The sequence below is a fragment of the Sander vitreus genome, chromosome 7, assembly GCF_031162955.1.
Source record: "Sander vitreus isolate 19-12246 chromosome 7, sanVit1, whole genome shotgun sequence".
Lineage (NCBI taxonomy): Eukaryota > Metazoa > Chordata > Actinopteri > Perciformes > Percidae > Sander > Sander vitreus.
The window spans coordinates 8,750,911-8,774,335 of record NC_135861.1 but is presented as its reverse complement, the minus strand read 5'-3'; the positions used below and the strand labels follow the sequence as shown (position 1 = coordinate 8,774,335).

General features: G+C 41.3%; 1 protein-coding gene across 8 annotated transcripts; it reads right to left on the bottom strand.

The window, feature by feature from the left end:
* Positions 1–545: 545 nt before the first annotated feature.
* On the bottom strand, positions 546–21,920 carry atp13a2 (ATPase cation transporting 13A2). 8 transcript variants are annotated; one of them, XM_078254457.1, is made up of 29 exons: positions 21,753–21,919; positions 17,174–17,313; positions 16,532–16,699; positions 15,003–15,061; positions 14,795–14,861; positions 14,637–14,716; positions 14,362–14,439; positions 14,203–14,272; positions 13,908–14,042; positions 13,714–13,780; positions 12,770–12,901; positions 10,772–10,933; positions 9,637–9,747; positions 9,411–9,457; positions 9,113–9,301; positions 8,806–9,012; positions 7,726–7,836; positions 6,139–6,295; positions 5,868–5,979; positions 5,630–5,754; positions 5,368–5,522; positions 4,668–4,760; positions 4,316–4,395; positions 3,874–4,026; positions 3,634–3,730; positions 3,111–3,346; positions 2,776–2,927; positions 1,373–1,542; positions 546–853 (listed from the first exon to the last, which is right to left on the bottom strand). In XM_078254457.1, the coding sequence occupies exons 2-29, from the start codon at positions 17,174–17,176 to the stop codon at positions 686–688; spliced, it is 3,384 nt and encodes a 1,127-aa protein (XP_078110583.1). In that variant the 5' UTR covers positions 17,177–17,313; positions 21,753–21,919; the 3' UTR covers positions 546–685. The 8 variants fall into 8 exon arrangements, with proteins under 8 accessions (XP_078110583.1, XP_078110579.1, XP_078110580.1 ...); XM_078254453.1 differs by having other exon boundaries at positions 17,174–17,250; XM_078254454.1 differs by having other exon boundaries at positions 3,123–3,346; positions 17,174–17,250.
* Between the last annotated feature and the right edge of the window lie 1,505 nt (positions 21,921–23,425).

The window sequence follows — 23,425 nt, the reverse complement described above, 5'->3', positions numbered from 1 at the left end:
CTGGTTGTTGTTTTTGTCGTTCAACAGCAATTTACTAGTGAAATAAGTTATTGTTATACATTATTTTTAAATCATTTAATTTTGACCAAATGGCCTTAGCAATAAACAAGCAGTTCTTTAATGTCACCAACTGTTGTTTAGTACCCTTTTTTTTCTTTTTTCTCTTTTTTTACTTTCTTAAATGTATCGGTTCAGGCACCGTTAATTATGCATGTGATTAATTTCAATTAATTAACCACAGAGTATGTCATTAATTAGATAAAAATTTGTAATCGATTGACAGCCCCAATTTAAAGCTTTGAGCACCACGTATGAAATTAATTTCACCTCCACTATATTGGGGAGAAGGCAGAAATCTGAAAACCTGGACAAATCCAACCTAAAGTATGCATCAGGTCAGATCGCGAGAAAATGCTTTTGTAATTTGGTTAAACTAACTAATTGGCTAAAACATGCAAACCCACAAGTGCAATATGGTCCTTTAACACCCCCAGGGCTACACTATTAAATCACACTGAAAATACAAACATCTTTCAAAACATAAGTAGTTTTGATAAAAAATAGTTTTTATTAATCAAAAGGTAAACATGACTTTGTATTGTTGATCAAGTTGGGGATGTAACTGACATTCACAGCATCTTTTGGCTTGGGTCACGACAGTGTCCAACAGAGGGGCAAGCAGATGCTAGCTAAATTGGATGACTGTGTAATCTCTGGGTGACAGGGTTTGATTAAGGGGCGGCCATGAGGGGGATTCAGACAGAAGGATATTAAGACGTTTATACGGTTTCTTGGATTCACGCCTCCCACGCAGCAACCGAAGACAGTTCAGGATACCCAAATCTATCAGCACCTGGGGGAAAAAAAACAGCAACTGTACGGTTACCAAAAGCCTTTAGGAATATACCAAGCTTAAACAGATTGTCCATTTGGAGTATTTATCTATTAATGATGAAAACGAAAAAACAACATGTCAAACTTTTTAGGGGTGTGCTGCACGCTTGTACTGTATACAGTATATACGTATTTTGAATATACTGAGCATGAAGAAATTACTATGGACATTTTTATACCTTTTCAACCATTAGAACATGTCACCATTGATGTCAATAGTAACTGACATGAACTCAAGATGAACTGAGGCACTTTTTTCATCATGAAGGAGAATATTAAAAGACTTTTTATAGCCATCTTTCTGGCCTTTTAGAGGGTCTTCAAAGTGTAATGTTAAGCATCATGGAGAACCCCAACATCAGTTATATCCACAGACAGTCATGCGTCTCATCTGGTTAATGTTGGAGCTAATGATTGAAACAGCAATATTTCATTAACAGTTGTCCGAAGAGGGAATATCAAAGTTGTCATCACTCACCTCCACAAAAAAACAAATGAGGAAGTTAAGAGCAGCCAGAGCGATGAGCAGCATTTTGAAATTCATATCAGAGAAGTCGTACAGTTTAAGTATTTTAAGGACAGGCCCAGGATTCAACACCAGCCAAGTCATCAGGGCAAAGAGGATCAATAGTACACAGAGGAAAATCCCTGGAAAGATAAGAAGAAAAAACAAACAAAAAAAAAACACCTGAGTTTAGGGTCATAAATCTTAAATAAGTTTTACTTGTAATATTATTGTAGGAGGCCAGGAGGTGTCACCTTTGTGCTGTGGTGGAGGAGCACAAAACCGCAACACCAAGCCATGCTGGCTAGTTGTTGTATATGTGAAATGTTTGCTTGTATGAAGATTTATGGATCGTTTTGGATTCTTTTATGCAACACCCAGAAAAACGTTTTCAGCAAGAAAAAAAATAAATACGGTAAGTGCTGTTAAATATGTGCTGTTTATGACACATAATTAATGCAAAATTCATAGTAAATTTATAGTTTATACTCATAGTCTCATACAGTAAATAAATAGGAAATGTGTTTAATGTAAAGGTTAAAATGAATGTGATGTAATAGTTAAAGAGTTTAGTCCGTTGTGTTTTTTGTTTCTCTCGGAACTAAAGTTCTCTGTTGTGGTTTCCACTGCTGCGGAATTTGTTAACGGACGAGGAAAAATCTAACGTGAGCACGTTACGGGGCTTGGCTCTGCTAACTAAGTTGGAGTTACACTGTTGTAAAAGGCCAAGGCGAACAGTAAAGGATTTTCAAAGGATTTAAGAACCTCTTTTCAGGACAAGTAGCCAACGAGGTATTTTAGGTTACATGTGAAGCTTTATTTATATTCGCGCTAAGCGCAATTTGTATTTTATTTTCTTCGGTAATGTATAATTAATTTGACGTGCTTACCATGTTCATTCACATATAGTTCTCACGGCGTGACGTGGATGCATTAAGGACAGAAGAGCAAAGCAATAAACGCCCGTTTCAAAGGACCAACCTGTGCCTGTGTTGTCGTGAAGAGAGCTACAAATCCAGGCATCAAAGGCAATGAGCAGAAGTGGGAGAGTTATTACTCTACTGTGCTACGGCGGGTGCAGCCCCTCAGTGGCTTTAACGTTTAGGCTTAGCCGCTAAAGTTATATTTAACTAGAAGGGCCTCTGCCGAGGCCATGCCCTATCTTGCAATGTCTTCACCAAAATGCAATGGGTTCTTCCTTGGCCTGTGCTACACCCTTCCACCAAGTTTTTTCCATAATCCTGCTGACAAAAAAAACGAAAATATAACCTCCTTGGCAGAAGTAATAAAGCCGACAACAATGAAAAACCGAGCAATTTGTATGCATCACCCTTCCAACCCCAAATCGTCATCCTTGTACATTTCTGATGACTCACAATTGTAGTATAAGGGTTTCTTGTGAGGGTATCCCTTGGTGACCACCACAGCCATGATGATGTACTGGAAACCTGACAAGGCAAACACACTGGTGTCCTCCATGTTTGGCAGATTGTCTGCGCCAATCCTTGTTGAATTGATTGGAACGTACCTAAAAAAAAAAAAAAAATAATAATAATAATACAGGGATAAACAGTGTATCAAAGTGTAAATGGGATGGTTTGTCCTTTTCTAAATCTGAGATATTGGATTTTGTTCAGTGACTGTAAAAAACAAATGTAACATCTTTCTTTAGGAAATTCTGAATTGAAATAAAAGCTCTTTGCATGCGTGCCTTTTTACTGACCAGTCCTGTGAGGTGGTGATGAAGAGCACAGCCAGCTGGCCCAGAACAATCACACAGGTGTGGATGAAGAGGCTGCCCAGCACAGGCAGGGACAGCAGACTGGCTGAGGGTCTGGAGGGGTCCAGCTTGTCACTGGGGCCTCCTCTCCCCATCACAATGGCCAGTGTCGTCACCAGAAAAAAGTCACAAACCAAGAACTGCATGTCGGACATCCTCGTCCTCACCTGGACACACATCAAGTCACGTTTCATTGTAAATCCTGTAAGCAATGCTTTGGTGATCGGTATGGCGTGCGTTTAGAGTGTCAGTGTGACATGTTGACAGCTGATAGAGGTGCAAACAAATGGCTTTGGATTAAAATACATGAAATTGTTACGCTTACAATTCTTTTCAGCTTTTTTTGTGTTAATTTTTTTTTAATAAGAATTGACTTGACAGAAATACAAATGAATGGCAGCAATATGATGAACTTTTGAAAGTGAGAGTGTAATGAATGTCCACTGCTACTCACTGTGTAGAGGGTGAGGACAGCACAGAGCTGAATGAGGCTGTAACTGGCCATGTATCTAAAGAGACTGAAGGAGGTGACCAGAGAACACCGGCCCTCTCTGTACAGACAAGGAGAAAAAATTTGTTAATATTTGTTTCTGCCGCAGGTACGCTACCACAAACATTACTGGTTTGGTTTGTTTTCAAAGACGTCATCCATATTTACCCTGCTATTCTAACTCAATGCCTCCTACTTCCTCACCTGATAAGCAGCGGCACACAGCTGATGTTTTCAGTCTTGGAGGTGAAAGGTGACGCGACTGAAGCCTCGGCTTCAGACAGAGAAACCCCAACATCAGCAGCTCTCAGGGCCCCGCAGTCGTTGGCCCCGTCCCCACACATGCCCACCTTGTAGCTGTGGTAGAGAGTATTATTTAAGTCAGGTAGTAGACCGTTGTTCAATTATATAAATTATTAAAATGACAAATGCTAGACTTGTGATTATACATGTATCATGCAACTAGGGGAAGCCCTTAACTTCAGAGGCAACATTTTATGTGGATTCCACAAATAGATGATAGACTACTATTGGGTGTCAGTATCCCTTAGTACTTTATAGACTTTTCCACTCTGATGAGAATAAAATAAAGTTAGCATCAGTTACGCATAACTGAAAACTCGAGCCCTTTTATGTCTGAACTTACTTAAGTTTCTGCAACTCCTTCACTAGCTGGGTTTTCTGGTCAGGAGCCATGCGTGCAAATACTGTGGCTCGCAGCAAAACCTACAATGACAGCATGTCAAGAAAAGTTGACAAACAATCGATCCCATCTTGATTTTATAATCATCATCTTCGTTATTTAAAAAGGAAAATGTCGCTTGAAATACAGGCTGACAGTCTAATGCCTCAGTTTGAACCAAATTATAATTTAGTTAAATCGTTGTCCCCGTCACCACTCCCCTAGTTGTTGTATGCATATGTCATTTGATTGGCAGATTAATATATAATACTAATATAGTAGAACATTCCTGCTGGGATTACATAGCATACATTACCTTTGGCAAATACTCAGGGAAGTGATCACAGAGGGCAGCAAATGACTTGCCATTAATAGCCAAGTGATAGTCAAAACCACCCTGGTACAGGCCCTGAGAGGAGACAAGAAAAGCATTAATAACAGCAGCCAAAATGAAGTTAAAAAAAAAAAAAAAGTAGGTAATGATTGTGCTCATTGTGTGTGCTATCCTGATAACTACTTAATCATGATTGACAGAACCATGGTTCTCTTCTTCCCGGATATCGGTCGAAGATATATTCTGACAACAGAGACTTAAAGGTGCAGTAAGCAATGCTGCGCAAAGATTTTGATATTTTAACTCAACTGGCAAACAAATACATCCCCCCCCCCCCCCCCCCCCTTCAGAAGCTCCGCCACCCAGATTCATGGATAAATAACTACTGGCCGGCCGGCACATTCACATGCTGCCTCCCCTCTTCCATCAACTGTCGCCACCTGTTGTCGATTGGCTGGAATGTTTTGTGGCTCGTGCACTCCTTTGTTTGTTTTCCATTTACACAGCGATGGTTGTGTATTAACACCAGATTTTTTTTTCAGCGCACATAGAAAATAGAGAGCTAGGTGAGGATATATTCGCTGAATTTGGCAAACAGTGTTTTGGATTAGCGTCGCTTACTGCACCTTTAACCACACTGATGAGCAGTCAGTGTACTGCAGCATGTCTGAGCAGGACCGACCTGAGTGATGACCTCCCCTCTGTCTTCCAGGCTGAACCTCAGGGTGGGTATGGACTGAGCAGTGTGGGGGGTTGCATTGACGAATATCACCTTGTCATCAAATCCTACCATCCCACAGCTTTTTGCTACATTGACTGCTGTTAAAATGTTGTCCCCTATGTGAAGAAAGACAAAACGGGATTTAACATGATGTTGATGGCATTAAGGCATTAAGATGCCTGCAATAATACTGCCTTAATGATAATAAAAAGATATCGCTCACCAGTGACCATGACACTGCGAAGTTGTGCCAGTCTCAGCATGTTAATAACCTGGGCACTCTCTGGCTTCACCAGATTCTTCATGATCATCAAGCCCAGGAACTGCATGTCTTTCTCTACCTCCCCTCTGTGGAAAGACAAACAGCTGCATTTACAACACGCTTCAGGTGTAGAGAAATTATTTTTTAAGGAGCTTTGGAGCCACAGACAACAAGCCAGAAACACAGAATGGGCTCTCACCGTTCAATGGTCCTTAAGTCAGCGTTCCCGTCTACTGGTTTATAGGCGAGTGCAAGAACTCGGAGACCTTCGCTGGAGAAACTGTGCAGTTTGCTGGAGAACTGCCCTGGCACTGTTAACATAAAGCATCCAGTTTAGTATAAATGTAATGTAAAAGAGTAGACACAATGCAAAATTAATTTCAATCCAAATCCCTAAAAAAAGATCCTGCACTAGTTGTATATTAACACATGGGATAGTATTATTATATTATTAATATTAAGTTACTGACCAGTTTCTGCTCGGCAGAGGCTAGCCACCATTTCTGGGGATCCTTTCATGAATGCGAGAGCCGAGCATCGGCCGCGGGCCACCGTCACCACACTCATCCTCTGCAGTGCCGAGGAGAAGGGAAACCTCTGAACAATGGCCACCGCCTCGCATGTGGACTGACAGCCAAATGAAAAAGAAGAATATCAGTTATGCATAACTGAAAACTCTAGACCGATATTGACTAAGAAGTGGAAGGGACTTAGTGCTGATGAACCAACTTTTCTTCACCTAATTTGAATTTAATTCAGTTTGCAATTACATACATTTGCCACAATGTCAAAATCTAACACTGAGGTTAAGTAATGGAAAGATCAATAGCTGTACAACAGCAGTTAAGGGGATTTGATGTAAAAGCTCTACTGATCAGTCAATAAGAGTAGTCTCGCTTTGCCAGACATCCTGCACAGCGCTGCGGAGGAGGGTCTGGCTAGTCCACACAGCATTCCAAGATGGGAGAAAAACGTGCTCTGGTTTATTGGCATTTCTTTAAACCAATCACAATTGTCTTGAGCGGCGCTAAGCGCCAGATGGAGCCCTGGTGCCGCTGCAAAATAGCCTCGGGAAGGAACTTGTTTTGGTGGAACGTGTATACGTTCAAAGGTTGTTTTAACAGAAAACTCAGATTGGATAGAGAGTCTAGCTATCTGGATTTACCCTGCAGAGATCTGAGAAGCAGTTAACCAGAGTCCTCATAAATCAATTGGATTTTAAAATGACAACACAAAGAAAGCCGAAGGTAACAGACATCTGGCCGAAAAGAGTGAAATCTGGAGGAATTTCAGGCGGCACTAGGTGCTTTCCGACCGGATAGTACTTGTACTTTTTAGAGGAAAAGTACACTTCTAAGCAGTTCTAAGAACTACTCTTCCCCAAAATCTGCCGCAGGGCACGTTTGTGGAGTTTAACTCCAAAAAAACAGTTAACCACAGGTTCCCGTTAATCTTATGATGGACATGTGTTGTGCTCTTATTTACGAGAGCGGTCTGAGAGACCTCCAGCTCACAGCGAGGTGTCTGAGCAAGACTGGCCGAGCGACGAGCTAGAGGCCGGGGCAGGCGCCTGCTGGCTGTCGCCTCACTTGATGGAGCTTCTCAACTCCGAAAACTTTGAAGCAAATTGTCAATTCGGCATCAATTTTCGCAAGACTGCCTATATTCAAAATCTAAACAGTTAATTTCTTGCCTAAAACGTTGTCAGAAGTGAATTTAATGATGAATAAGATGGTGAAAATTGTTAAAAACGTCCCGTTGTTGGTTGTTGCTCTGTCTGCAAGTTCTGAGTTGGCAGTGGCCGTGACTTATAAGTTCGACCAATCAAGTACACTTAGGAAAAGGGAAAAGACCCTGCTCTGAAGTAGGAGCTAAAAAAGTACGCTACAGCGGCCAGAGGAACTTAAAGTCGGAACACGACGAAAAAAGTGTTCTAGGAACGTTTAGTTCTAAGAATTGCAAAAATCCCTCCGGTCAGAAAGCCCTTATTGGAGCAATCCTGGAAGTGGAACGTCATGGATATAGACTAATATGAGAGTGATGGTAGGGACACTCACAGCTCCTTGAGCTTGAGGCTGTTGATTAGGCGGTCTCAAAACAGCCAAAACTCTGTGGCCTCCAAACTCTGCATCCAGCACATTTCCATCTCCCTCTGGCTCATGGAGTGTCTGGGAAAATATACACAATGTAAAAGATAATGATTTAGATTAACATATTATAAAAGAAGTTCACAGTGAGATGATATGTTATGCGTGGGAAAATAGATCTGCAGTCGCTTGAGGAACGTTAAAACAAAAACTGGTTCTTGCAATGTCCCTGGTGTTAACAATATTTGCAATATCTGTTCACATTGATAGGGAAAAATGGCCAAAATGGAAGTCATGTTTTACAATTATTGTGTATTGTGTTTTAACCAACTTCAAGTCAAGCTTGGGGCCTGGTATCCTCCTAAAAAAACCCTCCTAAATCAAACCAAATTTAGGTTTTTATTTTTGTTAAAAAAAAAGGTTTTTGCCTTTTACTGCTAGAAATAAAATAGTCCAAAGTACCTTTTTGTCAGTGTTATATTATGATGATGTAATTTACTTACATGCATCTTCATCTCTCAGAAAAAAACTGGATGCCTTGCTGTTTGTAACTGGTGCAAGCTTCCGTATACATCATGTATATGAAATGGTTCAATGGACTTCACTTTGTTTAAAAAAAGGAGAAAAACCCATATGTTAATTTTTATTGCAAAAGCTTTACTGGGTAAATTACCACAGTACATATCCAGCAAGCACGCCCCTCCCTAGTGACAGTTATGTCTCCATAACTGTCACTAACCCCCACCCTCTCCCCCAACCATCTTGTTGATGATTGGCTAGAGTGGTTTGTTGTATTTAGGTGGACAGCCTGTGCCTCTAGTGTTTGTTTGATGTTTATGAGCCCTGTGTTGTCTCCCGAGACCGGGCTTTTTCACAGTGTATTCAGGGGACAGGCAGCTCAAGGAGAGATGCCTATGATTTGAGACAAAAATGAAATTGCGCTGAAACCATGCAGGAACTCATAGTGCACCTTTAAATGACAAAAGGGTTTTTACCCGGTTCTAGTCAAGTACCTCTTGAATTAAATTAAATAACTTTATAGTGTCATACCCAACCAGTGGACTCGACCATCTTGAGCTCCAGAGGGTCTCCGAGGGGCTGTCCTTGCAACAGTGTCACAGTGTGACAGCAGGCCAGGCCTGAGAGCATGGGGCCTGTGTGCAGGAGTCTGGGATCTGGGACCAGCTCTGAGAAACCGGCAGGTCCCCCCTCCATCACTCCCCACACATCCATACCGTCCTCCGTAAGAGTCCCTGTCTGGAGAAACAAAAGTACTCTGATGAAAGGCAACTTCAACATGTGGCCACAGCTGTTCTCCACATACACAGTAGACTTTAGCTAATGGAATCCCCCTCACCTTGTCAAAGCAGAAGAGTGAGACCTTGCCACAAATGTTGATGCGTGGTGGACTGATGCAGAAGACGCCCTGGCTCTTCAGCCTGCGCTGGGCATAGATAGTGCCAGTGGTGATGGCTGCAGATAGGGCAGGAGGCACTGCGATGGTCACAACATCCAGGCTCATAACCACCAACTCCAGCCAGGTCACCTGGACACACACCCAGAACAAGTCAGTGATATCACTTTCTTTATTGTTTGCATGCCAAATAAAGACAGGCCAGAAAACATTTGGTCTTTGCATTGTGGCTTGCACTTACACCCGATTTGAAGAGGACCACAAAGCTGTAAATGGTGCCAACAAAAGCTGTAGCAAGAAGAAAAATATTGGAAAGAGTTTATTAATGTTCAATTATAACTGAATTATAGGTTAAAAAAAGCCTTGAAATACATAACCCTGAGTAACTCAGTTGTAGATACAGATAACATTAACTTCTTCATACACTCTTGAAACGAAATTAGGCAGGTTGCTGTTAAAGCTCTTACCAACAAAACCAAGGATGAGCAGGAACTTAGCAGAATCTTGGTAGAAGCGGAAGTCGGTTGGATGAGGATACAAAATGGAGCTGACCAGGTTACCTTTGGCTGTGAAAAACCCTGAGGATGAGATATAAGCAGGAGAACTGGCTTGACTTGGACAGCAAACAGACCTCAAAGTTGTCCTGTGGCATATCCTTCTTAAAGGTCCCATGGCATGAAAATTTCATTTTATCAGGTTTTAACATTAATATGAGTTCCCCCAGCCTGCCTATGGTCCCCCAATGGCTAGAAATGGCTATAGGTGTAGCCCTGGGTATCCTGCTCTGCCTTTGAGAAAATGAAAGCTCAGATGGGCCGATCTGGAATCTACCCCTTATGAGCTCATAAGGAGCAAGGTTACCTCCCCTTTCTCTGCTTTGCCCGCCCAGAGAATTTGGCCCACCCATGAGAGAGAGACATCATGGCTTTCAAATGAGCAAAGTGGTAGTTGGTCAAGGCCACACCCCCTCTCTCCACCTTGCCCCCCTCTCTCCTCCTCAATAGCTACAGACACAGAAATGGCACATACTAAGGAAAGTTCATTGTGGGACTGGCTCTAGTGGCTGTAATTCTGCACCAAGGCTGAATTTTGGGAAAGAAACTTCAGATACAGTATTAGGGGACCACTAAGGTCTATATAAAAGCATCCAAAGAGCACCATGTCATGGGACCTTTAACACATTTCTGTGTACAGTGTTACTCACACAAAAGTATTGTGTGTATCCTTGAGGCCTAAAAAACTCGTCGACTGCATCTCCCCCCCCCCCATAAAACATTTGCAAAGCTGATTTTTCCAAAAGTTTGACACTCGTTTAGATTCATGTTAGCTAGGAAGCAGTCTTCTCTTCTCTTCTTAATTTCAGCATATCTTGGTGTGTAACGTACCATCACCTGTAGATCAGTGGAATGGTGTGACACCATTGGCAGGACTGTGTATTGCGTATCCTGTGGTCACGTTTGCGCAAGTGCGTCCTTATGTGTGAGACAGACAAAACTGCTTCATAGCACAGCTAGAGGTCCAGAACTCCACAGGTTACGTTTAACTCTTAACTGACATCTCACTAAAATGTTACAGACTCAGATCCTCAGTGTCTTTACTCACCGGTGCTTGTGACCACAGCAACAGCACCGCTGCCTCCCGGCCCTCCCCCTTTGGCCTGAATGAGCTGGGTACCACAGAATAGGGTGTGTCTGCGCTCAGTGTCTGAGCTGTACCTCCCCTCACTAGCTAGCAGTGGCGTCTTTAGCACTGGGACACTTTCACCTGGACACAGGAAGGATGAGAACAGGTGAACACAGTGACACCTCACAGGAAGATGTAGAACAAGCTGGAGGCACAGACTGTGAAAAGAGATGGCATCACATACTTAACGAATGCCATTTGCAAAGGCTTTTATCTTGATGCTGAATTGATTTTAAAGGAACAGAAATTGGATTTTGGTACCAATCAAACATTCACTCTAAAACTACATGGAACTAGGAAATGGGAGACTGAGTATTTGTTTTTCTAGCCAGAAATTATACTGAATTGCAATTTGGTTTCACTTTAGTTTTTGCTGAGTGGTATGGAACCAGGTTGTTTTTGTGCCACATTTACTGTATTTTCTTATTTGTTGCCAGTTTTTGTTAAAAGGTTCCATATTATGCTCATTTTTAGGTCCAAACTTGTATTTTGGGTTTCTAATAGAACAGGTTTACATGCTTTAATGTTCAAAAAACGCATTATTTTTCTCATACTATCTGTCTGAATATACCTGTATTCACCCTCTGTCTGAAAGGCTCCGTTTTAGGGCCTGTCTCTTTAAGACCCCCTCCCTAAAAGGCCCAGTCTGCTCTGATTGGGTGTTCCGCATCTGCGCTATGAGGGTCTGCACATCATTGCAATTTTGATAACACAATTAAGGTGGAAAATAAAGGTTTCGTGTTTAATGTAATTTTGTTGAAATGGATTTTAAAACATATGGTATCGAAAAAAGTATTGTTAAGGAACCGGCACCGAAACTGAGGTATCGAAACTGGCACCGGATCGAAAGATTTTGAACAATGCCCAGCCCTATATAGATGTGACTTGACAACCTTTCGAAAGTCCTGACGGCTCATTTAAAGGGATACTTCACCGATTTAGCATTAAGCTTTGTATCAGTAGAAACCCGGGAGTATTTTTGAATGTGCTTACCTCCCTCATGTCCCCCTGAGACCAGAGATCTCTGTATTGTGGGTCTGGAAAAAAGCCTCTTATGACGCAAAAATCGTCATTTTGCATCATAAGAGGCCTTTTTGCCCAGAGGCTATGGACTACAGCCAGTAGTAGGACCTACTTCCGCATGTTGTCAACCTGCCCATAGGAGGTTGGACTGCCGACATTCTCCGAAATTTCATAAAACAAAACGAGTGTCAGCCACCTCGAATCCTCGCGTAGCTTTAGTGGCTTCTCAGCATCAAAACTTTAGATAGATTTATTTATCCCGAAGGAAATTTTAGAACAACAATGATGTGCATTCAAACTACCGCACACGTGTACCAACGGGATACACTGGTACAGATCGGAGAATATGCAGGACACTTTATTACAGACGGAATACTCGACACAGCTTGGCCCGCCGGCTATGGAGACCAGCGGCGTTGCTCAATGCCTCTGGCCGGTAAAGGGACATCATCAGCGGGGAACGTTGAACGAGTTTGCGGGTGCCTTTAAATATCCCTTTAAAAAGGCACAGTTTCTGAATACGGGCTGTGTGCATTTCTCTGTGGATTGAGTGTTTTTATACCTACCTACCTACAGTATTAATATAGCACCTCAACCTGCTTTCTAATCAAAAAAGACATGGGAATCTCACTTTTTACAATACAATAGATTCACTGAGGAGCAAGAAATCAAAGGCTTGAACCCTCACCACCACAAGGTGATATACCAGTTAATCCCTTTAATGAAGGGATGTGCAATCATCTTGAAAATCACTTTTGATGGCCAATTTGTGACTCTAATTAGCCTCAAGGTTGTCAAATGTAACATAACCCCAGCTTTTTTAATTAAATCCTACATTAAAAGTGGAAAACAGTTACGCTCTGCCTTGTATTGTTGTTGAGGTTTGTTGATCACCTGTGAGCATGCTCTCATTGACCAGACACTCCCCAGCCAGCAGGGCCGCATCACAGGGCAGCAGCAGACCTTCCTGAGGGATGATTAGACAGTCGCCGGGGGCCAGTTCCTCTGAGCTAACAAGTTCCTCCACTGAGAAAACACACAACCAGGAATAAATGTCCTTGTAGAGAGTTCTGGGTTTAATGCAGAATGACTTGACTTAAAAGAAAAAAGAAAAAAAAATCTTTCAAAACATTCCTAAAAGGCTTCCCGGTTACTTGCTTACCGTAGAAGTGGGAACTGGGGACAGCCATGCTATATTTTTCCGAGCCCTGTAAGCTGGTTTAGCTAGTTAAATGCTTGCTACCGTGACACTGATGTCTGCCCATAGAATGGTGAATTTTGAAGAAACTGACTCTTCCCAACCTCAACATGGAGAATAGGCTATTACACGTGTGGTATGGATCTTTATTGATTCTCCTAGCCTTTTTTTCTTGCAGCCCCTGGTGTAAATATCATTTAGGCAGGGTGGGGCACTGCCTACTATATGTTCAGCCAAACAAAATACTCTCTGCAGGGCTCACGGTCCTGTTCTGTGCCATTTCCATACCAGTCAGTGATGTTCCCTGTAGAGGACTCTATCGATGGTGCAGAAGTAGAAAATCCTCAGTATTTGAGGGGATCTGTTATTTGGTGACTGTGGAGGCCATTTGAGTACAAAGAACTCATTGTCAACGTTCAAGAAACTAGTTTGAAATTATTTGAGCTTTGTGACATGGCGCATTATCTCGCTGGAAGTAGCCATTAGAAGATGGGTAGACTGTGGTCATAGCAGGATGGTTAGCAACAGTACTCAGGTGAACAAAACCCTATATATCAATCGCAAAACAAATCCACTTAGATCATTTTCTGAAACTACAAGAAATTCACATTAGGAGAAGAATAGATTTGCAAAAACCCACCTCCTGAGTTTCTCCGTATTGTGACATTGGTGACCAACCGGGCCATGTTGCGAAGAGTGACGCTTTGCTGTGGAGTATGGTCAAATAAGGTTTATATATTTTTTTTATATATTTATATAATAATATTTACCATCTATTTCCGGAGCTAAGCACATAGATTTTAAATCAGATTGAATATCCCACTACAGGCTCACCTTGCGGATCTCATAAAGTGAGATACCGATGGATAAAATGGAGATAATAAATATACAAATGGCGTAATAATAATAATTGTCAACAATCCACAGGGTGATGCTGAACACTTGGAACACATAGAATGGGTTGAGGACCTAAAGTGGGCAGATCAAAAGAGAGACAGAAGGAAGGAGCAAGTTCAAGTTGATACTTCACCTGGATTTAGAACAAAATATCACTTCAAACATTCTAAACCATCATTAAAAGTAAAAAACAAAATCTGAGGCAGTATGAAAGACAGATTTTCCATCTCACCTCCTCAAACAGCAGTTTCACGTAAGACTTCACCTGCACATCAATAAGGTTCGGCCCATACAGGCATCTCCTGAAAGAATTCACGTCATGAATTACTCAGCAGTGCCCTCTGAGATCAAAGAGTCTGTTTATTTCCCCATGCATGCATCCTTTCCTTACCTGAGGCTTTGCTCCAGGTGACTCAGGCCCTTTTGGAAGCCATACACATCATTGCAGGTCCAGTCCTCATTGAGGACACTACAAATAAAAATGGAAGGTTTCAACATTATAGTTAATAAAAAAGGAAATATTTTACTTTCTAGCTGTATATTGAGAACATAACTGAGTATAAGCAGAAAGTAGCAGTGCCTAAAAACAGTCTCAATACAAATATACAGGATGAATCTAGCTGCTCAGTACTCAGTGCTATGTTCCTCTTTTTCCTGTTTTAGTACCTGACACGACAGAAAGCTCCTTTCCTGCCCAGCCAGATGTAGCGCAGTCCTTTAAACAGGTAGTAGCGCAGCAGCGTTTTCTGTAACACAATAATGGTCACATTCAGTCTGGTAAAAGAAGATCGCTCAGCACATCATTCTGCCGACTTCTTCCTTACCTCCTCCTTGTGCAGCTGAACTGTATCTCTCCATTCATTTTCCTCCAGCTCTACCACCATTTCCAAACTGAAAGGAACAAAGCAAGTAGGTAGAGGCTACATACAGTTTTTTTTTTAACTTTTATCTGACTTTTGACAGTTTTTTTCATATATGTGTTGAAAGGCTAAAGGTGATGCTGTGAGAGTATAGAGACATTGACCAGCTGACCTGCTGCTATCCATCTCCTCTGTGAGGACCTCCACCACATGCTGCTGGCCAAAACTGTCCTGAAGGAAAGACGACACCGATACATGTGTGATTGCTGGGAACTAGGCACTTGACCAACCAAGATATGCAGTGAATCAGGGCACAAGGCAAGGCAGCTTTATTTGTACTGCACATTTCAGCAACAGGGCAATTCAAAGTGCTTTACATGAAAACAGATTAAAAAATTAAAAACACGAGACAAAAATTATTACAGTGCAGTATAAGAAATTAAACATTGAAGAGCAGTTAAAACAGTTAAATATATAAAAGCAGATAAAATAACTTTCCTGGACTTAGTGATCCATTTGTTGGAAAGCCAAAGCTTTTTGACCAATATGACAGATATATCAAGCAGTCCGGTCCAAATTTTCTAACCATCTCACCCACAATGGGTCCAGATGCGTCGCACGGCTTTGAGGTTTCATTCCCCATATTTACAGAAGCTTTTGAGTATACTCTTATCTTTTTCGATGTGGTCGTCACCGCAAAGCTTAGTTCTTTTCTTCGGCAAACCTTGTAAAACCCGGTACAGTCCTGCAGACAAAAATCTCTTAATAGCCAATAACGTGTTCCTAAACTATTTAATTTCTTCTGCAGTCTGTCTCTAAATAGTCAAGAACTCGCTCAGAGCGTTGATAGACTTTTTTTTTCTTTTTAGGCCTTCTGCCTAAATTAGTTAGTTACTTCGACTAACGTTTTGACCAGCCCAACGTCTGTCTCTTCTGTCACTCTATTGCCATGCCTGCATTAGAGAAACAATCAGAGATATGTCCGTTTCTGCAAGAGAATGTCACTCGTAATCATAAATTCAATCTTAACTTTCCTGGACTCAGTGATCCGTTTTGTGGAAAGCCAAATCTTTTTGACCAATATGGCAGACATCTCATGCAATCCGGTCCATACTTTCTAACCATCTCACCCACTATGGGTCCAGATGCGTGGCACGGCTTTGAGGTTTCATTCCCCATAGTTACAGAAGCTTTTCTTGAGTATACTCTTATTTTTTTCGATGTGGTCGTCACCGCAAAGCTTAGTTCTTTTCTTCGGCAAACCTTGCAAAACCCGGTACAGCCCTGCAGACAAAAAATCTCTTAATAGTCCAGAACGTGTTCTTAAACTATTTTATTTCTTCTGCAGTCGGTCTCTAAATAGTCAAGAACTCGCTCAGAGTGTTTATAGACAACAACACATAATACTGCCATAGACATGGTCCTCTTTACCATTTTACACTAACATTCATGCTTGGTGATCAGAATGTCATGAGACAGAACCGATAAATATAGCTAGTTGTATGTTAATGTGGAAAAGACTAAAAGCATTTTGGACATCAACCTTTTAAACTAACATTTCAGAGAACCTAGAAGGATAATGGGCGACAAAGTAAAACGCAGGTCAGATGCAATTCTTGCAATGCAAAGAGAAAAGTAAGTATTAATGCCAGGTGTCAAGTGGGTTTTAAAATCTAAGTAGGAATGAATTCATTTCCTCACTCTTATTAGCAGAATATCTGCCAAAGCAAGAGGGCAGGAACAGCAGCGGGCCAGGACAGCAAGCCTTGGGCGCCAGTGAAACACAATCAGGAGGACACCCAAGGACAGCACAGCAGCCAGACGACACAACCACAACCTCCAGCGCACCCACTTATACCCCTGAACATCCTGTTGGGGCAAAGAAGTCAGACAGTCCATTCAGATTTAAACAAAAGGTTAATTTCCATACAGCTGGTTTATCAGCACCCATTATCAGCACCCACATGATAAACAGCCACTGCGGCTTTCAACAGTGATATCTGAAACAAGTGTGACAGAAAATGTTCAAAACCACTGATTTCGCTGTATCTGTTAAATATAGCAAGAGTATAGAGACCATGCACATCTCTTAAGTTCTACATCTACATGTGGCATTGTACGTTTTCACACCACATTCAAGCAAGCTAAGCGCACTACAGCTTTCACCCGTCTTATCTGTCAACAAAGACTGCAACTTCACTTATATTTGCCGTATTTTCCCCATTGTTTTCCTCTTTTCTTTTCTTTACCATATCTAAGTCTTGGATGCAAACATAATGTGTCACACTTGTGGCCATTGTTGGTATAGCAGTAAAAAAAACAAAAAACAGTGGAGGTTCTTACCATGTGAGAGTCCGGACTGAGCAGTGGGTGTCGTGTACTGGGTGACGGGAGTCCGCTCTGCGGCTCCACCACACTACCTACAGAACAGGTACGTAGGTAGGTGCTGTTATCCTACTCCTCTCAGTCTCACAACGTTTGAACTAAGCACACAACACACACCCTCAAAGTCAATGCTAACAAAACACCCTCTTCAAACCTCAAGTCGAGTCCATGGGGCAAATTGCAATAGGAGGATACAAATCAAACACAAACTTTAGTGTTACTTTAGAGGTTACTATAACCTGTAAACACAGCTGGGTACGACGGAAACACTCCTGTAGAAATGCCGTAAGTATTATACGTTTGCTATGAACTCGTAGTGATGTGTGTGTGTATATATATATTTATTAACAGTATAAAATAACCGAGGAAATTAAAAAAATACCATGTGGAGTAAAGTAAGTTGTTTGTTTAACCAGATGCTCGCTTCCGCATCCGAAGATGTAGGGAAAATCAACACAAACTTATTTCGTGTTAAAAACACATTTGAGGAAAAAAAATAAGTTCACCGTCAACTCGAAACCGTGCGTATTATTGCATATTTTCCCCGAAATTATAAAAATATAGACTGTAGAGTGAGCAAATGCCGCTGTTTTTTTTTTCCCACCTTCCTTTTTTAACTGCGAGCGGTGTCTCGAGCGTCTGATACGGGACTACTTTACTTGCTTAACCGGATTTTTAAAGCGCTTTGTTGTTACACGAGCCCCCACAGCCATTTCTGACGACAAATGAACCAAAAAATATCTTAACAAAGATGTCGAAAGGAAGGCCATTTAATGCTCTTTATTCCACATTGTTGCAATGTCACGACTGTTGACTGGAGCTGCACCGAGAAAACGGACGCTACAAGATTGTATAGTCTAGCCTACATACAAACAAAAATGAACGGTTGTGTTATGTATTTGTCAGTTTATTATTGGTCATATGACGACACCAACAACCTGACAGGGAAGGCAGACATCTCAACATTGTCATAGTTTTGGATAAAGAAAGGCAAACTCATCAACCCAGGAAAGGGAAGTTTGGGGTCCCCTGCTGGAGCTGCTACCCCCGCGACCCGACCCCGGATAAGCGGATGATGGATGGATGGATGGAAACTCATCAATACATTTGATAGTTTTACTCTCCGTTGGCACCATATACATGTATCAAAGATTCCACATATCAACATAAATTCAAACAATTATTTAAACATAAAGTTATCACTAAGGTAATAGTTTCCTCATGATAAGAATATGTTGGTTGTGAAGGACACCAGAACAAGTGTTATATTATTTGTGTCCTACTTGTTGCGTGTGTACTGTTCATGTACATACAGTAGTACACATCACATAGCCTACACACTGCCCAGACTGAGTCATCTGTTTTGTCATAATGCACATGATTGTAGCATAATCATGTGAAAGCTCATCAAGGCGAATGTAACGTAATGTGAGTTATTTTGCCAAATCACATGCTTGCCTTGTTCTAACTAGGCCAATCTCTACCAACAACAGCCTAAAAAGAAGTATCAGGTCTGCAATCAAATGGCTCTTGTGTTTAAAGTCATTCATCATGGTTTGCTGTGTGACAAAGCTACACAGTTACAGCCAAATTCCAGCTGGTTTCAAGTAACCAATCCATGCACAATACTTTACCTAAATAGACACACAGGAATTCTGATTTTAAATTACCTTTGTCCCCCAGGCATCAATCAATAATTCTATTCAAAGGGACACCTACATTTGGAGGAGAGGAGGACTTCCAACAAGGCCATAGCGGATATTACATCACTACAACTATGACTTTGTTAATTCTGCTTTGTCCGATTAGCTGTACAGGTGCTGGTCATATAATTAGAATATCATGAAAAAGTTGATTTATTTCAGTAATTCCATTCAAAAAGTGAAACTTGTATAATGTATACATTCATTCCACACAGACTGATATATTCCAAGTGTTTATTTCTTTTAATTTTGATGATTATAACTGACAACTAATGAAAACCCCAAATTCAGTATCTCAGAAAATTAGAATATTGTGACAAGGTTCAATACTGAAGACACCTGGTACCACACTCTAATCAGCTAATTAACTCAAAACACCTGCAAAGGCCTTTAAATGGTCCCTCAGTCTAGTTCTCTTGGCTACACAATCATAGGGAAGACTGCTGACTTGACAGCTGTCCAAAAGACAGCCATTGACACCTTGGACAAGACACAAAGGTCATTGCTAAAGAGGCTGGCTGTTCACAGAGCTCTGTGTCCAAGCACATTAATAGAGAGGCGAAGGGAAGGAAAAGATGTGGTAGAAAAAAAAGTGTTCAAGCAATAGGGATAACTGCATCCTGGAGAGGACTGTGAAACAAAACCCATTCAAAAATGTGGGGGAGATTCACAAAGAGTGGACTGCAGCTGGAGTCAGTGCTTCAAGAACCACCACGCACAGACGTATGCAAGACATGGGTTTCAGCTGTCTCATTCCTTGTGTTGAGACACTCTTGAACAAGACGCAGCGTCAGAAGCGTCTCGCCTGGGCTAAAGACAAAAAGGACTGGACTGCTGTTGAGTGGTTCAAAGTTATGTTCTCTGATTAAAGTAAATTTTGCATTTCCTTTGGAAATCAAGGTCCCAGAGTCTGGAGGAAGAGAGGAGAGACACAGAATCCACGTTGCTTAAAGTCCAGTGTAAAGTTTCCACAGTCAGTGATGGTTTGGGGTGCCATGTCATCTGCTGGTGTTGGTCCACTGTGTTTTCTGAGGTCCAGGGTCAACGCAGCCGTCTACCAGGAAGTTTTAGAGCACTTCATGCTTCCTGTTGCTGACCAACTTTATGGAGATGCAGATTTCATTTTCCAACAGGACTTGGCACCTGCACACAGTGCCAAAGCTACCAGTACCTGGTTTAAGGACCATGGTATCCCTGTTCTTAATTGGCCAGCAAACTCGCCTGACCTTAACCCTATAGAAAATCTATGGGGTATTGTGAAGTTGCGATACGCCAGACCCAACAATGCAGAAGAGCTGAAGGCCACTATCAGAGCAACCTGGGCTCTCATAACACCTGAGCAGTGCCACAGACTGATCGACTCCATGCCACGCCGCATTGCTGCAGTAATTCAGGCAAAAGGAGCCCCAACTAAGTATTGAGTGCTGTACATGCTCATACTTTTCATGTTCATATTTTTCAGTTGGCCAACATTTCTAAAAATCCTTTGTGTTGGTCTTAAGTAATATTCTAATTTTCGGAGATACTGAATTTGGGATTTTCATTAGTTGTCAGTTATAATCGTCACAATTAAAAGAAATGAACATTTGAAATATATCGCTGTGTGTGATGAATGAATATAATATACAAATTTCACTTTTTGAATGGAATTACTGACCTAAATCAACTTTTTCATGATATTCTAATTATATGACCAGCACTTGTAGATTACTCAAAGAAAGCCCACACTTTCAGTTTCATCATCAACCAAAACCATTACACGGCAAGTTTCTACTATTTCAAAAAAGGGAACCAAGTATCCACAAGTGACAGACACCTGGCAGTCAGCTGAGCTGATGATGCAAAAAAAAAAAAACCTTAACCTCAAATAGCACCACAGCAGCTTCATCTACAGTACAAGCAATGCCAAGACTGAATGCCTGGTTGGTGGACCAGTCTGACACTTACAGGACATTTAGAGTAAGCCATCTATGTACTGCAATTACTTGTTACTTATCAGCCTACAAATAAGCCAAATCCTAAAGCTCATAAATGCTGATTTATCGGTTGGGCTCTAATTGAGGTCTGTGGAGGATTATATATATTTAAAAAGGTTCTGAAAAGAGACACTGCTGTTGAATTTGAATGTCATTTTTTTCAACAGCTGTGAGGACCTCAAATGAAATTCCTCCCATCTCCATTGTAATGGGGAGGAAGCAGAGATGAATATCTCACTGTCAACCATGCAAATAAAACAAACTGCTTGGATTGACCACTAGCTAGCTAGAGCTAAGGAGGTGAGAACATGTTTTTCTTTTCTTTTTTTGTATTTTTAGGCGAAATTACTCTTTAAACTCAACTTCACCCCACTAAGCACGTTTGTATTTGAAGAACAGTTCTCACTAAAGCTACTCAATGAAAGGACAGTTTAACGGAAAAATAAATGCCATTTAATTGCTTTGATCAAAATAAGTTATTTTCCTGATCGATTGCCAAATGGTAGTTAAATTAAGATCTTAACCCAAGTTAACTAGCTAGCTAACCCTGTCAACACTAACTTGAGTAACGTTAGTGTCCATGGCAAGTGTTGAGTTTGACAAAGGTAAAGAAAAAATGGGTAAAAATTTGACAGCAGATCATTCTGTCAGTTGTTGCCCCCATATAACATGCAATCAGTCAACTTTTGTAAGTATATTACAAACTACCGTTCTTTTTTGGTTTTAGCTTACAGTTAACGGTAGCGCGCTTTGGAGGAGGGTCTGGCAAAGCAAGACTTAAAGGTTAGCAAACATCTGTTTAGCTTCAGTCTGCTCTCGGGAGTGAAGGGTTGGTTAACAGCATTCAAACACACTTACCACGCCTAACGGTATCCATCATCTGCTCACGATGACAGCCTGCACATTACCTTCTTTCACACCATCGTAACCTAAATGACAGACTGCCTCCTAAGACAAGAACCAGAAAAAAAAATATGTATTATCCCATGATCCCCCAGCTACACACTATAGCCTTCTACGGGAAGTCGCGTTGTCCAAAATAGTCACAAGCGAGCCCAGGTGTCGAAACACCGTAACGCCAGGCTGCTACAACAGTTACAGTAACGTTTACTGTGGAACCGTATTTCTGCTCAGCTCCTCCATATAGCAGATCATTTAATCTACATGCGATTTACTAATTTTATTTTGTCCTGATTAGCAGTTTTATTTGAATGCTTTTGCCAATCTCCTACACATTTCTATTAGGAGTGTGAAACTTCACAGAAAACCAAAACGGTTTTTATTTGTAGGTCATCCTTTGTAAAGTGCTGATAAGTATAAACTTAGGCTTTAAACCATTCATTAATGTTTTGTAGCTTTATTATAAGCCATTTACACTGTGTTCCAAATTATTATGCAAATGATATTTTTCACTGAATTTCCTAAATAGTCGATGCAAATGACAGTCAGTATAATTTTCAAGTCACCAACTGTTAGGGTATAAGTCAAATTTCATTGAACAAACCACCCAATGAAAACAGTATTTTTTTCTTTTTTCAAATAAAAATAAAAAACTCAAAATGCACTGTTCCAAATTATTATGCACAACAGAGTTTCAAAGCATTTTATAGGATGTAAAGAACTGAAAATGGTCATTTGCTGAATTTGCAGCATTAGGAGGTCATATTTACTGAAATCAAAAGCAATTTCAATCAACCACATCTTAACATAGGAGACCTTCTTTGATATCACCTTCACAATTCTTGTATCCATTGAACTTGTGAATTTATGGAGAGTTTCTGCTTGAATTTCTTTGCAGGACGTCAGAATAGCCTCCCAGAGCTGCTGTTTTGATGCAAACTGCCTCCCACCCTCATAGATCTTTTGCTTGAGGATGCTCCAAAGGTTCTCAATAAGGTTGAGGTCAGGGGAGGATGGGGGCCACACCATGAGTTTCTCTCCTTTTATGCCCATAGCAGCCAATGACCCAGAGGTATTATTTGCAGCATGAGATGGTGCATTGTCATGCATAAAGATGATTTTGCTGCGGAAGGCACGGTTCTTCTTTTTGTACCATGGAAGAAAGTGGTCAGTCAGAAACTCTACATACTTTGCCAAGGTCACTTTCACACCTTCAGGGACCGTAAAGGGGCCTACCAGCTCTCTCCCCATGATTCTGGACCAAAACATGACTCCGCCACCTCCTTGCTGACGTCGCAGCCTTATTGGGACATGGTGGCCATTCACCAACCATCCACTACTCCATCCATCTGGACCATCCAGGGTTGCACGGCACTCATCAGTAAACAAGACTGTTTGAAAATTAGTCTTCATGTATTTCTGGGCGCACTGCAAACGTTTCTGCTTGTAAGGAGAGAAACTCATGGTGTGGCCCCCATCATCCCCTGACCTCAACCCTATTGAGAACCTTTGGAGCATCCTCAAGCAAAAGATCTATCTAAAGAGGGTGGGAGGCAGTTTGCATCAAAACAGCAGCTCTGGGAGGCTATTCTGACGTCCTGCAAAGAAATTCAAGCAGAAACTCTCCATAA

Bases quoted from the DNA above. Each gene is read 5' to 3' on its own strand.
- atp13a2 (XM_078254453.1), bottom strand. From the start codon at position 21,774: ATGATGGATACCGTTAGGCGTG. The intron at 7,837-8,805 runs GTATGACACTAT...ATATTTTCCCAG, and splicing joins TGGTCGAGTCCACTGGTTGG to ACACTCCATGAGCCAGAGGG. The intron at 5,980-6,138 runs GTCAGTAACTTA...TTATGTTAACAG, and splicing joins CCTCTGCCGAGCAGAAACTG to TGCCAGGGCAGTTCTCCAGC.